This window comes from Grus americana, chromosome 2 (genome assembly GCF_028858705.1).
Source record: "Grus americana isolate bGruAme1 chromosome 2, bGruAme1.mat, whole genome shotgun sequence".
Taxonomy (NCBI): domain Eukaryota; kingdom Metazoa; phylum Chordata; class Aves; order Gruiformes; family Gruidae; genus Grus; species Grus americana.
The window spans coordinates 151,237,665-151,253,151 of record NC_072853.1 but is presented as its reverse complement, the minus strand read 5'-3'; the positions used below and the strand labels follow the sequence as shown (position 1 = coordinate 151,253,151).

The following is a 15,487-nucleotide window of genomic DNA, read 5'->3' as shown; positions in this document are numbered from 1 at the left end:
AGAGAGCTGTCAGGATCAGCCAGTGAATATTTATGAAGAAATTTTGTGGTGAAAAAAAAAAAAAAGGCTACATATATTATTAATAATTATGTGAGTCCTGAAAAATACCATACTGTATCACAAAGCTGGTATTGTCCAGTGACTACACTCTTGGCACTGCGTGCTACAGTAAACTGTATACTGAAAACTCATACTAATGGAAAGGGATACAGGATCCCATTGGTAAGTGATTTATAGTGACTTCCTATTGTAAACAAGAGGGAACAAATATCCCGCCTTGCTGGTTTCTTTGGGTGGATGGTGAGAGCAGAATGAGACATTCCTGGCCAGGCAAAAGCTGATTCTCTGGATGCTTGCAACTGGGAGCAGAATGAAGCACCAGAAGGTGAGGTATAAATGACAATCCATAATTATAAATGACTGAGTTTCCATTTTCATAGTTCTTAAAATTTTCCAGTTGTAGAGCTAACGACCACTTTTTTAAGTGATTTCCAAACTTGTAACAAAAAGACATTTCTGATGTTTAATATTAAATAGACATACTGTAGGATCTCAGTATATGCTGGAAGCCTACTGACATCCTTTCACAAGAAGCACCTTGCTTTCTGAGACAGAACAAACCACCTTCAGCAGCAGCTTCTTTTTGGATTTCAGTTAACAAATACACCATTGAGCACAACTGTAGTTTTAGGAAAGTTATTTGTACTGGCCAGTGGTATGTTGTTGATAAACTTCAGTGTACGCTGTATTAAATAAGTCTTGGGAACAGTGTGGACTATAATAATGCATCAGCACTGGCTTTCTCTGGCATCACTCGACACATTGATCTAAGCTTGACAAGTCTGTAGGGGTTGAAATTTGTGTCACAGCCTGCCTCGATCCAGCTAGTGAGAGCACCACACTTTTCAGAAGAGACCAGAGGTGGCTGCCGCCGCCTAAGGAGTGTTAGATTAAAGTTAACCACAGCCCTTGGAGAGGGCAGCTATGGTGCATCCTTGGTACCTTCTATAGAGTGCTGCCTCTCATGTAGTGAGAGAGGGCTCATGAGTGAAGTGCGAGGTCTGCCCATCAGCACTTGCTCTGGGGTGAGTCCTTAGCTGAGGCTGCTCGGTGGGATTCAGTATGCTGCATCTGTTTTCCATTCCTTCCGTCACCATTTCCAGAGTTGTTACCCAGTCCCAATGCCATTTCCTCATTGCCTTAGAGAAGAATCTAGGAACATGTTGTACGGTGGTCAAGACACTGAACACTTTCATATTGAGAATGCTGTTCTTTGGTTATATTCATGAAGCAGTCTCACCAAAACGTTGCTTTTACAGTTGAAGTATACTTTGCAATTGTTGTGCGGATATGTCAAATATGAAAAGCTTTTATTATTAAAAGTTTTAATTAATAGTTGAGGGTAGAGCAGGTAGATTGCAAAAGATGAAGAAAAAGCAAAATGTTGGGCAAGATTCATCTTTTTAAAAAAAAAAAACTTGATAAAATTTTGTCGTCTACATTCCCTCTCGTGTCAGCGAAGAGCCAGACGTGGCCAGACTGCAATTCTTCCAGGCTGAGCTAAGCAGTTAAGGCTATAGTTACACCACCAGCTTAATCACCAAAGGAGAGATATGGTCCTTCCCTCATCCAGCTCATAGCATATCCACATGGATGATAATGTTGCCCAAAGGGAAACAGTGGGAGGACATGGCCATGGAAGTGGGCTATGTGGTCTGGTTTTGCAGCAACAGTCAGGGATGTTGGACTGTGGTGTTAGACAGGTGGGCTGAAAGCATTTCATGGAGGACATATCTGTTGCTTGTGAACGGAGTCTGGACAACTAGCCTGGATAAAGATACATGACTTAGATGGCAGGTTCATGGCAAGTGAGGTGAACACTGCTCTTCCTTTTGAGTTGGATCAAGTTGGTTTGACCAGCAAGATGTCAAGGAGAGCATGAAAAATGGTCTTTGTCTCTCTTGATGTGGTTATCCCCATCGAAAAAATGGTAGTATACTTATTTCCTTCACTAAGGGCTGTTCAGACAGATGTGAGCTGCTTGGATGCTGTGCTAGTGCAAACTGAGATATGCTGTCAGAGGTTTGGTATAGCAGCAAAGGATTTTTGGCAAGAAAAAGGGGGCCTGTGCTTTGAAATGATGGATTTTCAGACTTCATTGTACTAACATGCTTTTACAGCAGTTATTAGCAAGAGCTTTGCAAATTATCAATGATGGTTTTATTGTAACTCAGTTTCAAGTTTCTTTGACATAAATTATTTGTTTGAAAAAACAAAATCTGAATGGAATAAAAAAAGACTTTTAGTTCAGGAAAAACCTTCTGCAAAATTGAAGAATGGGTAGCTTTTTGCTCCTGGATTGTATTTTTTAGCTGTGCTACTGCTTTTATATACCATGGGCAAGCCACTTTCTTTTAGAGCTGGCTAAACACCAGTAAAAAATATTTGCAAATACTCCTTCAAATAAACGCTGGAATTGGAATGTGTGTCACCATTCACACCTACTTTCCTCAGAAGTTTGTACAAGCAATTTTTTTGTTCATAGGAAATATTTTCCAACAGCAAAAGAAACTGACAGATGCTTGAGAGAGGTGTATTTATATCCAGGTTTGCTCTGGCAACGATGTTCTCTATTACTTGCCATTTCCATTTCTATACCTACTGACCTATTCAGTCCTAAACCTCCTCTTTAAAATTGTCTGTATTTAAAAAAAAAATGAAGTAGGGCTGAAAAATTATTTGTGGCCAAGTACAGCATGGAGAAGGAGACTTTTGATGTCTCTCGAGATCAAATGTTTCTTTTTTCCTTGGTTCCCTCTCCTCTGCATAAGGTTGAACTTCCCCCCTCTTGAATCTCATTCAGGCATTGATCTAGGACAGCTTAAGAGATAACTGATTTAATATCTGCTCTTTTGCAACAAAATGTAAACCTGAGGACTCGGTCACTTGTGGACACTTATTTATGAAGCTGTTTTGCAAAAGGATGGAGGCCTTGGCAAACATCTGACCTCTGAAATTACTGCTGGTCTCCTGCATTTCTTCTGGTGAGACTGTGGTCTTCAGTGGTCTCCTCTGAGTTCTGGGGAGTTTGGCTGGCTGGAGTTGTTCAGCACGAGTTGGCTGTATGAGAAAACGAGCTGCTGGTCAGTGGTGGGCAAAGTCGCTTGTAAATGGAGAGCTACCAAGGGTGCAATGTGCTTTGGGACCTATTCCACTGGAAGCTCAGTTTAAAGAAAAGATCAACTTTTAATTAATAATCTGATGGAAATCTAGCATTAAGGTTGATTTTTAGTTGGGAATCCAGCCTCATAACAAGTGCATTGCTTTATGAGATTTATGCTGTGTTTAGGGGCTTTTTTGAGTGTTGTAGCCATTAATGCTCAAGCTGTTGCTGTTTCTTTTGTTTGAGTGGTTCTCCATAGGTCCTGCAGTAGGGCATCAGCTTCTCACTCCTCTATAATGCGTTTCTGTGTCAGGATAGCAAGCCCACTGAATAAAGCTTATACATTTCTGCCTGGTAAATATTTCTGGCTTTTCTGCGACGTTAGGACTTAATGAATGAACAAATGTGACTCTTGATGGGAAAGCGTAGCTTATGCCTGTGATGCAATTTCATCTTTGAAGGCTGTTAACCAGGTGTGCTTGTTTCTTGTACCCTTCTCAGCCGGCCTCTGTGACTGAGTCGCAGCCTGGGCAAAGGGCGCATTAAAAACCACACACATCATGTGCGCATGGGTGAAAGTCCTATTTTTAGTGCATACAAGAAGGCATTCACTGAAGGGCAATGAAGCTGATTTTTATTTTTAGGTTTCGTAATTCCTTATGTCCTTGGGATTTATGTATTGAAAAACGGCCTCCATCACCCTGTAAAATGTCGGTGAACCTCCAAGACCAGCTTTATTCTCACTACTGCCAAGATAACCTTTTCCCAGACATGAGCTGGTGTGGGATGCACTGGGCAGGGTTCAGCACCGGTTCTGCCAGTGCGGTTCTGGTGAGACTCAGTGAGGTCCTGCCTCACCGAAGCCTATTTCTGTAAGCTCATGTCTCAGGAACCTTCCCACAGCATTTTTTTTTTTTTTTGACACTTGTCCTGCTCCAAGCTCAGTGTAGATTTCTCCAGGCAGGCACTTGTGTGAAGCAGACCCTTTAGATGTGTCCAAACAAAGATTTTATTTGGAAATCTGGTATCAATTTTGGGATTAATCTTGGGGGTTCTTTTTCCATGTGCCTATTCCGTGAACTTGCTTGTTTTAAAAACTATTAATAGACATCTTTTTTTTTTCTGTTTGCAGAAACCCTGGAGAATGGACCAAATAAGTGTGAAAGGTGAGTAAGGGACTTCACAGTCCCCCTAAAATTATTATTATTATGGTTTTCCTGGCATCACATAGCTATGTAAGCTGTATGTATAAATATTTCTTATTGCTTGAATCTAGCGCAGCTAACAGAAAAGGAACCAGCAAAGATGAAACATACTGGAAGGAGATCAACGCGGCTATGGCCCTAACGAACCTTGCCCAAGGGAAGGATAAACTGCAGGGAACTACCAGCTGCATCATTCAGAAATCATCACATATATCAGAAGTAAAGACTGTTAAAGTGCCATTAGTTCAGCAGTTTTAAGAGATGGGTCCTTTTTCTTTTTCCTGTCAAACAGACATTTTCCTCACAGGATTGGTTTTCAGCAAAATCAGATTCACAGATATGAGGCAAATGTGGAAAATAGGCCCCTTTTTACAGTATGGTCAGTTTAAAAAAATCACGTTCCTCCTGACTCAGACATTTTCATTGTATTAAATGAAATGTTCGATTGCTTCTATAAAAGGCATGTAAATTATAAAAAACCCGTTTTTATCAAAACATTAACTTATTTTATGTTAATCAAAGTGCGCATAAGATGTTTGCATTGCTATTACAGTAAGTGCCTTGCTTTCAAAAAATAAGCTATAACGTGGGCATAGTACAGCAGTATTATGCCTCAAAATGACAATGCCATAATGCTTACACTTTGTATATTATTCCAAGTGGGCTTAAGCAGCCTAGGGCTAAACACATTACTGCTGGAGGCCCTGGAGAGTTATGCTTATTTGACTTGTACAAATTGACGAGTCTTAATGAAATTGTTACATCATTTTCTCTCTCTTTTTTTAATCAACAGTGTTATAAAAATTGTACAGTATGTTTTGTCAAAGTGACAATGAGGTTGTTATGCATGTTTCTTACCTGTATAAGCAGTATATTAAAATACCAAAATCATTCCTTTGAAAAGTGCAATACTCTAGAACACACAAATTTAGGAAATAAGTTAATTGTTCAGATTGTTTTGAACTTATACATATGCTCCCAGCTGTGTTGCTCATTAAAGATTTCTAGTTGAGAAGGTTCTAGCCAGACGAGCTGTAAATTCAAGTTGAATTTCTATAATTTTAAAGCTTTGCTGAAGTTCTGGTAGAAATAAACAAAACTGATTTCTTCTTGTACAAAACTAAATCTATAGTGCCATTTATTATTTGCAGTGGAGCTCAAAAAAGTTTCTGTGGTGGAAGTTGTTACTTTAATGTGGTTCAAACATTTTTATTTTGTAGATACTGCATAAATGAGGACAGTTGATTGACAGTTCACATTTCAGTGAGAAAAACCTCTAGTAGAAACTCTCGAAGCCCAAACTAGAAACATAAATGGGAAATGAAACATTGAAAAATCTCAGCGTTTGAAGTGGGAGGGTTTTAAGTAGATACTAAACTTGTAGTTTAGACTTGTGTCATGTCTCTAAACTTGACTGCTATTGAGCATAATAACTAGCATAAAACCAGGTTTATTTTTAAGTTTTATTGGGAGGTGTACAAGTTATTCTTAAGTCATACAACAATAGTCTAATGAGGTTTACAGTGCTTGAATAAACAGTGGCAAAGCCAAAAATGATTTATACTGAATCAGTTACAGAAAACTGGAAAAGAGCTGTTTGTTGCTAGGATTTGGATTTTTTCCTGTGGGTATCCTGTCAGGTTTTTTCCTACTTACCCCTTTCCTCGTTTCTCTTTTTGGTGAGCCATCAATGAACAAGACAAGACTTTAGGCCTGCTCCCGCTGAGTTGAATGGCAGCACTCCCACTTCAGTGGAAGCAGGACCGTGCTAATGATGAAACTAACTTGCAAGTAGAGGCTGTTCCAGTTGCACTAAAATAGTCAAGATACATTGCAAATATCAGCCTTGGTGTGACTTCTTAGGAAACTTCTTGATGTAACATAACATGTTGGGTTTATTTAGTGTACAATGAAAATGATTTGATATGAAAATATTTTGTACATATATATTTTTACTTTGTTTTCTAAATTGCTGATTTGCATTGACTTAAAGTGCCAAGCAAGAAATGTATGTCATGACTGTATGAACAGTTGAAGTTTAAGTTTTACTGACTTGCATTATTATGTGTCTAAGATTCCATGACATTAATTTTTGATACTTTACTGGATTTTGACATAATAATGTGAGTTTATAAGTAATAGCAGAGAGTTAATACTTCACTTTTGTTCATACTATTATAAGTTATTCTGGTATTAAATATTTTGTGACAATAAATTGATGGTTTTGACAAACTTTTCTGTTAGAAATATTCACAGTGTTTTTGTCTGTATAAACAACAACAAAATTTGTCATGTAGAAAAGGTACTTTTGGGGACTTCTCTGGAGTAAAACTGGAGAAGACAAGCCATTGTATAAACAACTTGTTCATGGGGTGGGTTTTTTTAAATGATCAAAGCACAAAGAACAATCTGTAAAACACATCAAGTGGGTTTTAAATTTAAGAAATACTTGGCATAATTTCTTGTTACCATTTCCTTTAATTTATTTTTTTTCTACTGCTGCTTTAGAGTTTTCTGAAAACACGAATTCTAATGAATTATGTGTGTGTCTTTTTTTAAATAACAAAAATCATGGTCAGTGCTGAGCCAACAGCTAATGAAGACTCAATAATTATTTATGATATTGGAAAAACAAACATTATTACTATTGCTCTTCTTTGTTTCAACATATGTAACCATTTTAGTAAAATAAATAACTGCAAACAACGTCTTGCTGGTTTGAATTAAATATTCATTTATCTGTCCTTAGTCATTTGCATTTCTGGTTTCCTGTTATAGTCAGGGTTTCTCTATACTGGGACACAAGCATGTGATAGGCAAAGACAAAACAGGAATGTTAGTCTTTTGACTAATAGACCTTATGGTGCACGGTTATGTGAAGTCGTTTAGCACATCCCTGATGAATATGATTGTTCAGCAAGCTTAGGCTAATAACTGCTAATGACAGTGTGGCATGATGCTTATAAATCCTCCACACTGGAGGAGTGCAGAGGGCAGCCATAGCTAATCACTGTCCTGAGTCACTGGAGAAGGTCCATGAGCTGGGAAAGACTTTGGTCATTTAGGGATTTTTATGAGTACAGGCTGCATTTGTTTACAGTACCAGGTGTGGGTACACTCTGGCTGTGGAGCCTTGGTGGAGAAGGAGACGCAATCAGCCCATCCAGAAGCTCCGTGCTCATGGTAATGAAAGCCCAGTGCAACTGGTCTCCTAACGTTCGTGCGCCTCAGCAAAGTTCCTCCACTTGCATGAGAGGAGTATCTAAGGTTTTGGTTGACAATTGGCACTTTCAGGTTTTAAGTCCTGCTTATCTGTAATATATGTGTACTGCTGTAAGATATGTGGCCATCCAGCATGCTACTGGAGATTTGGATATTCAGTTGATATGCAAGTTGCTGAGGGAGAGTGTACAGCCTGACTTTTGCTGTCGGGAGTGTGTAGGAACACCCACATCCTAATGATGCTGAGCTTCTTGGCATCTACTTTGTACCTGAGTCTGACATGCAGAAACCAAATCATTCTGCTCCCACCTACTGTCACATCATTTGCAAGAGCTGAGCACTCACAACCTCTTACAAACCATTGAGAGTGAGGGGACCTCCAATTTTGCCAGGTTGCTCAGTACTTAGAATACACACTGGAATCAGGACTACAGTCGCCTCTTCCAGGATCATACAACAGCTACAACCACTGAGCTATAGTTGTCACTTTGTGGCCTCAAGTTCTCGGTGGCCCAGTGACTAAATATGTACGCCAGGTGAAGCAGTTCCACCAGGGAGACTGAGAGTAAGTCCCAGGACAACATCTAGGCCTTTTGGGGGACATTTGATAACTCAGTAGCTGAAGTTTTAACTTGGAGTTTGGCAAAGGATGGCAGCTAGACTTGGATGCCCACATGCGAGTGCATGAAGTAACCACTGCACTGTGGGTTAGGAGAAGATAGGGAAGGGAGGTTGATGCACCTCTGTACTCTGCAAGGAAGAATGGAATTAACTTAGGCTAGGGGAAAGGCTATGTGAACTTAAACCTTATTTCTTCATTATCACTTTACTCAGCTAGTTTTTCATTATGTGCCCTGGCTTTGATGAATGATGTTTTTATCCACCTAAACTATTCATCAGTGGAGATCCACAACACCAAATGTGAGATGCTATTACAGGAAGCATTCTTGATTATAAAAATAAGTGGGATCTCTGATAATCGTGAGCTTCTGGAATTCACTGTACTCTTAATGCCCAGAAAGTCATTCTTTGTACTCCCTGTGACATCCCCAGCAGTGGGAGAGAGCGTGGGAATTGTTGTGCATCAGTCAAAAGGGAACCTGCCCTGGGGATGTTCTGGAGTACCAGGGAAATGCCTTCTCTCCCTACTTCGCCACAGTGAGTGGATACTGGCGTGAGGAATCACTCAGGGCCAGTCAGGGCTATCAGGTAGCATGCCCATGGGGCACACCACACCCTGCCTACCTGTGCTTCACTGCCAAGCAGGAGAACTGCAGCCACCAAGCTCAGACTCTCCTTTGGGAATCCTTCCAGAGGTTTTCAGGCCCAATGATGCCTCTATTTCTTTTAGTTTTGAGGAAGCCCTGGGCCATATTCCCCTGCACCGCTTCCAAGGACTGGAGGAGATGGGTGTATCTGCCAGTAAGTCCCCTGAGTGGGGTGGAAGATGAGAGTAAGTCTGACTAGTCATCCCACCTCCCAAAGCTGCAACAAAGCTCCAAGAAGTTGAGTGCCACCAGTGCTATACAAGTCTTATTCCTAATTTCTGCAGTCAAAAGAGCACTGAGGACCTCAGAGCAGCCCTGGCAGAGCTGGGATCCTGGTACTGCCAGGAGAGAAAAGCAGTTACAAGAGCAAAGCTCCTTGGGCTGGGTACTGCCTCAGAAGCCCACTTGCTATGTGGCAAAGGGATGGGTGCAGCTGTCTTCTATCATGGCTGATTTTCTCACACATACCAACATTTTTTGCTGTGAAATCTCACATTCTGCTATGAAGCCTTCAACTCAAGTTGTACTTCCACTCAGTCCTTAGTGTGACTACACTTTGATAAACCCCAGCCTGTTCTTGCAGAAAAATGGATCCCAGACTTGGCACAGACTGAGGACACCAGACCCTCCAGTACTCCACAAGCAGCTCTAAAGTCCAATCAGCACAATTCAGTGATCACAGTGACAGTTTCAAGCGTGACAGACCCCTGGTTTATTCCTATGTTACTATGGATAATCTGTGAGACTCTTGGAGAATCAGTAAGAACCTCAAAGGGATCCAGGCTCCTAACCTAACAAATCCAAGAATTTCTGAAGGTCAGAGGACCAAGGTATGTTTCCATGGCCAAGTGCAGACAGTGGCACGCCTGCTCTGAGCCAGCTGGACAGAAACGTGGTCTAGTTCAGAAACTGGGTAACCAAGTTTGGCATCAAGCCTGAGCTGCTGCAGCAAGGTGCCCAGCAGAGCATGGACTGGACTCAGCACAGTGCAAATATCTCTGTGCAGCTTTTGGACCATTGCTTGTTCTATGCCTTCACTTGTCCACAGCCAATGTCCTCAAATTTCTCTGTGCTTCAGTGAGGCATTTTGAAGAGGACAATAATACTGCTTTGCGTGGCTGAGCTGTTGTGTGTAGAAGGATGCTGATAGTTGGGAGCTGTTCTGGTGCAATACCTACCTACCCTAGTTAGCCAGGGCAGGAATGTGAGATGAAGCATGACGCGAAGGGCTGAATTGCCCAAGAGCACTGTTTTGACGTAGTATTGCAAGGGAGGCAACAGGAATCCAGCCTGGATGTGAGTTCATGTTGTACGAGCCGGTTTACCGGCATCTAGGTGTGCTTGATCCCCATTAGCAGCAGAATTAAGACCCAGACCCACAGCTTTCACAGTGCTGGGTTACTGAGCCAGTGTTTAGGTTTGGGCCCCATCTTGAAACTCCTCTTGTTTAACAAGAAGGGAGGAGGTTGGCTAAAATACAAGTACCTTGTGAAAAAAAAGAAGAAGAAAAAAAAAAGAAGTGGAAAAGAGACATGAATGCCTAATGCAACAGAAAAAAAAATCCCAAACCTCCTTAATGTTGCTGTTATGTCAGCTTGGGTTATTGGCAGTGGAAGTGGTTATTGGCAGCGGAAGTTAGACCTGGCTTGAGGCTAATATAACTCACGCACCTGACTTTTTAAAAAGAGCTGAGATCTGGTTTCTTTATGGATGGGCTTTTTTTCATTTGTGGTGTTGGTCCCTTCTTCAGATTTCCTTAACTTTCCTTTCAGCCAGTTTTGGACTTGATTCTCCTCCTATCTTTCTTCCTGCCTGAACAGTCTCCTGTTACACACCGACAGCAATGGGATCCTTCATGCCAAACCTCATTCTTCTGGCTTTGCAGTTTCTAAGGCCATATAGGTGAAGGATGTATGATTCAACAAGCTGGTGTTCACTGACAAAGTCTGGTATCTCCCTTCTCCCAGCCCAGGGCCAGTGAATATATGCAGGAGTGTGCAATAGAGGCTCTTCAACCAACAAGCTCCACCATCTATCACTTCACTCCTAACTACTACTGCTTTTGGCTATCTTAACTCCCAAAAGGACTGTCAATTTAACCATAACTACCTAAGAACTGCCAAGTCTCATTTTATGAGCTGCTGTTGAGAGTTTAGCTATTTAAGGCTGATTTTAAACAATTTTTATTGGTACTTCGTGGCATGTGCCTGATTTACAGTGCTGTAAATAACCACAAATTAGGGACATTTCTTTCTTTACGGTAAAGGCATATTATCTTGAGCATAAGAAAGATAGTTTGTTGGTGAAGAATCGCAGTGCAGGATCTTTTCTGCAACAGGCTTCCTACATGAGCCTGGGCAAGCCTCATCCAGGGTTTGGTCAATGCAGAGGGGCTGGCTCTCTCTCCTGGGGAATGCTCTAAGAACCAGGGAATGTGCAATGAGGATCATGTCTACAAGATGTCCCTCACTGCTCACCCTGCTGCTATGAGGCTTTGAAGGTAGGGAGGAGCAGTGCTGTTTTCTAAGTGGCACGCTCAGTTTGACGCACTTAAGGAACTGTAGGTATCTGTTGTTAACCATAACTGAAAATCACATCTTGAGCACATGTCCCAGAGCAGGCATGACCTTCTGCAGCATTTCCATCTCTTCATTGACTGCAGCAGTAGAATAAGCTACTAACTGAGACCAGATGCCCAAACCTGACACAGCTAAAGTCAGGGAAGGCAAACCACACTCTCAGGAAATAAACCATTAGGTTCCACACCATGAAGGGACCTGGTGGGCTCGGGCTACCACTACCTACCTTCCTCTGCAACATCAACTGAGGAGCACACTGAAGCACCTGAAAAACCTCATCACAGGAAGGGGGAAATGTCTCTTTCCAGCTTAAAAAAAAGACCTCTTGTGATCCAGGAATTTGAATGTAGAAGTTCAGGTGTAAGATAAAATGTTTCACTTGGGACCATCCCTGTGACTTGGGGATGTTCAGCAAAGCTGTCTAATCTTCCTCATATTAACTGGTGTGAGGATAACAATCTTCACTCTAAGAGGTTTTGTGCTCCTTTTTCACATTCTTTTAAGAAATTGTCAGCCAGACCTGAAAACCATGGACTGTGCTCATCACATTCAGAAGAAATCCAGGAGTCATGCAGCAAAAGACATCCCATTTCCATTCACGTTTTCTGTCTTCACATACAGAGAAAAAAGAAGCTAGCCTTCTATTCCAGGGAGGAGTAAGGGTGTATAACTGAAATCCATGGCTAAATGCTTTGGACAGCACTTAAAATGTAAATCTAACTTTGGGGATCTTGTGAAATGGCCACAAAATATGTGGTCGGATTGTAAAACATTCCAAGTACTCAACGGGAGCCAGTGTAGTCGTGGAAAGTGGTCAGCAGCATTTCAGCTAGATCTTTGCAAACTAAATGCCAGGTCAGCAAAATGGAAACATTTTGTTTAACAGGACAACTGTGTTTAATTTCTCTGGGTTTCTTTTAAGAAAGCTTGGAGATGATCAAGCCCCCAAATGTTGGTTGTTTTTTTTTTAAATGAAAAAGTCTAGTTTTCCAGGTTAATATTTTGTCTTGAAATGTAAGATAATTATAGTAAAAAAGGTTGAAATCAAATCCAAAATAGAAATCACTGAAACTTATCAAAATATTGAGGTTACCAAATATGTTTACTGAGTTCTTAAAAATGTTCTTTTGGCTATTCATATTCATTTGTTTATACATTTACACTTTCCAACCCAGTTTAAAACAAGAAAGTTTTAACCTCTCAAAAATTTCCACAGGATGCAAAAATATACCCCCCAGAATTGTATGGAAGAATTTTTAATGCTCAGAGTTTTGAAAATGAGAGAACTTTTGCATGGTGATCTGTGGATATAAAAGTCTATATCTTGGTACTTAATTTTGAAAGTACTAGCTTTTGTGCTGAATTGTTTCAGCAAGCACAATGCTGCTTTTGCTGCAGGTCACCTTTGTATCAGTGTCCTGTTGCCTTCAAAAAATTAAGGTTTAAGGTCAACTGCAAGAATTTTGCTGCTGTCTGGGATGATGAAAAGAATTTGCATTCAGCCAGAAAATGAAGACAGCAAGTATAGCATTTGCTAGTACTCCTCATCCTTGGAGAGCAGACACCTGCTGTGGTAATGGAAGAACCTATGTGATGTTAGTTCCTGCCTGTTGATTACAAATAATAGAGACAGCTAGAGAAAGCAGGGGTGTCAGACAGAAGATGCATCCCCATCACTTACAAAGAGACTGCAACAGCAATAATAAATGCATTTCTCAGTGAGCAGTATAATGGCAACCAGAAAACTCAAAGTGGTCCAAGATTTGCTGTAAAACTTCACTGACAGTGAAACCACATGCAAAAAACTGCAACCAAAAAACCAGCTAACAGTGTCTCTCCATGCTTCAAGATGTAGAGCAAAGAAAATCTTAGTAATTCCTGGTCCTTTAAACCCCTGACTACACTCCTGAAGCTGACATCTGCTGAGAAGGGTGCCTGTAGGTGGGCAGCAGAAAGGTCTTCTTGAGAGCAGCCTGCCCAGGCTGGTGCAACCCCATCAGGCCGTGCCCAGGGCCAAATTGGAGGGGACTCTGGGTGGGAAGTCTGGTGCTTTTGTCACTTTGAAGTGTGTAAAGTGTTATACAGTTACATTTACCCACCCTCTCTCACCTTTTAAGTAAAAGCTTTCCTTTATGGTTTTGGTTCCTAGAAAACCACATTTCTGTTACTGGTATCTCAAACAAGGCTACTTGTAATAAAAGTGTTTACCATGAAAACAACTATATATGCATCTCTATATAATGTAGTCAATATCAAACATCTTCTAAGAAGCATCATTCAGATTCCCTTTCAGGAATAGAAATACAAGAAGGTTGCAATCTTTTTGCAATTTCCTAATGGGCAGCTGAGGTGGGAACTGTATACCCAATTTACAACATGACATATTCCCTGTATCTGTTTCACAAGGACATGTACCAGCATGAGAGTGGCATTTGGTGGAACCTGGATTTACAACTGGAAATGAAATACAGCCATGTGGAAACATTATTATGTAAACTAATCCTTAGCTACTTCTTGCTGCATTCCCTCAATAGCAACAAAATGGTAGGATGAAAACCAAATGCCAAGTGTATTTTTTTTAAACCTGTTCTATGAGAATGAAAAGAAAAACAGTCCCATGTAGAACTGTGAGGACTCGTTACTTTTTCATCTGTGAAGTCTTAAATGTCACAGCCCCTGGGCTGAATTCTCCTTTCATCAAAACCAATGGAGCTTTGATGTTGGTTTCCACCTGAGCATGAAAGATCCCAGAGACTCTGGTTTTCACCTCTTACTGAGAATCCTGGCAACATACTTCAATGTCTTGCTTTCAGTAGTTTTGGTGGCTCTCATTGCTCAGCTAGGAAGCACACTTTGGAGAAGCTATAGCTCAGAGCCTCACTGAGCAGTGAGCCCTCGTGTGCTGGTGATTCAGCATTGCTCTAGCTTGAGGCACTGCTGCACCAATCCAGACAAGAGGGCAGATCACAGGCAAAGGGCTCTAAGATGTGGCCAAGTCCCCTTCATCTATGTGTCACCTACCTTTCCAGTCCCTGCAGATCAACCAGGAAACCACCAGAACAAATGCTCGATGCTCACCTGCACCCAGATCCTGCCCACACCTTCTTTGCAATGCATGTAGCGAGGCAGTGAGAGACATAGCTGCTCTTGATCCAGTAGGGCAGGATAAGTAGCCCCATATCTGGCTGTTTGCACTGTACAAGGATGTCCACTGCTTCTTCAAAACATGTGCCACTCATCCACTTAAGGGACACACTGGGGAAGTCCGGACGGTTGGCTGACGTCTCAAGGAACTGCAGGAACAGCTAGACAAGCTATGCGTAAGCACCCAGAGGACAGCAAGAGGCTAGAAGTAACAGTCAGCATGGGCTTCTCATAGAGAAATCACATAAAGCCAATTTGATTTTCTCCTGCAAACTGTGTGGATGGAAGATTTGCAGTAGATCAGACAGCTGCTGGGACTCTGGTTAGACTTTTGGCAATGTCTTACATATTCTCAGAACTAAGCAGAGGAAATATCATGGAGCTGAAATTACCATCAAGAGTGTATAAAACAAGTTGAAAACTCATACTCAGAGAAGTTATCAGGGACTCATTGTCAAAATGGAAGTATGCATCAAGGAGTATGCAGAGGTTTGTCCCTGGCTGTTTCTGTTCAGTATTTTCATCAATAGCTTGGCTAAAGGAATAAAGCAGAGGTTCCCCAGCTGGGGGATATGTGCTATTAGTTTTATACAACCAGTTCCTAGGAGCCTAGAAAAGGCCTCTGGCTGCTGCTGCCATGGCATGCTCCCTCTGCCTCTGCTGTTCTTCATGGTGGTCTTGAGCAGAAAAAAAATGGAGCTGTTGCAATTTAGAATCTTGTTACATTTTTATTGTCAACTTGGTGCTTCTTGCAAGTACATCAGAGGCTGGCATTAGAATTCAAAATTACCTTGATACATTGGAAAAATGGCCCAAAAAATAACAGAATTAATCAACTGTATTGCAAGGACCTGTGGACAAAAGTGCTGAACTGCACAAAGCACAGGGAGGTAGCTACGAGTTCTG

The 15,487-nt window shown here is 41.3% G+C and overlaps 1 protein-coding gene across 1 annotated transcript in view; it reads left to right on the top strand.

The window, feature by feature from the left end:
- The window catches only part of MKX (mohawk homeobox), a 48,518-nt gene extending 41,444 nt beyond the window's left edge, over positions 1-7,074 (top strand). The window contains 2 exon segments of the mRNA XM_054816405.1: positions 4,296-4,329; positions 4,440-7,074. Coding sequence (XP_054672380.1) covers positions 4,296-4,329; positions 4,440-4,626 — 221 coding nt within the window. The 3' untranslated portion in view covers positions 4,627-7,074.
- Positions 7,075-15,487: the final 8,413 nt, after the last annotated feature.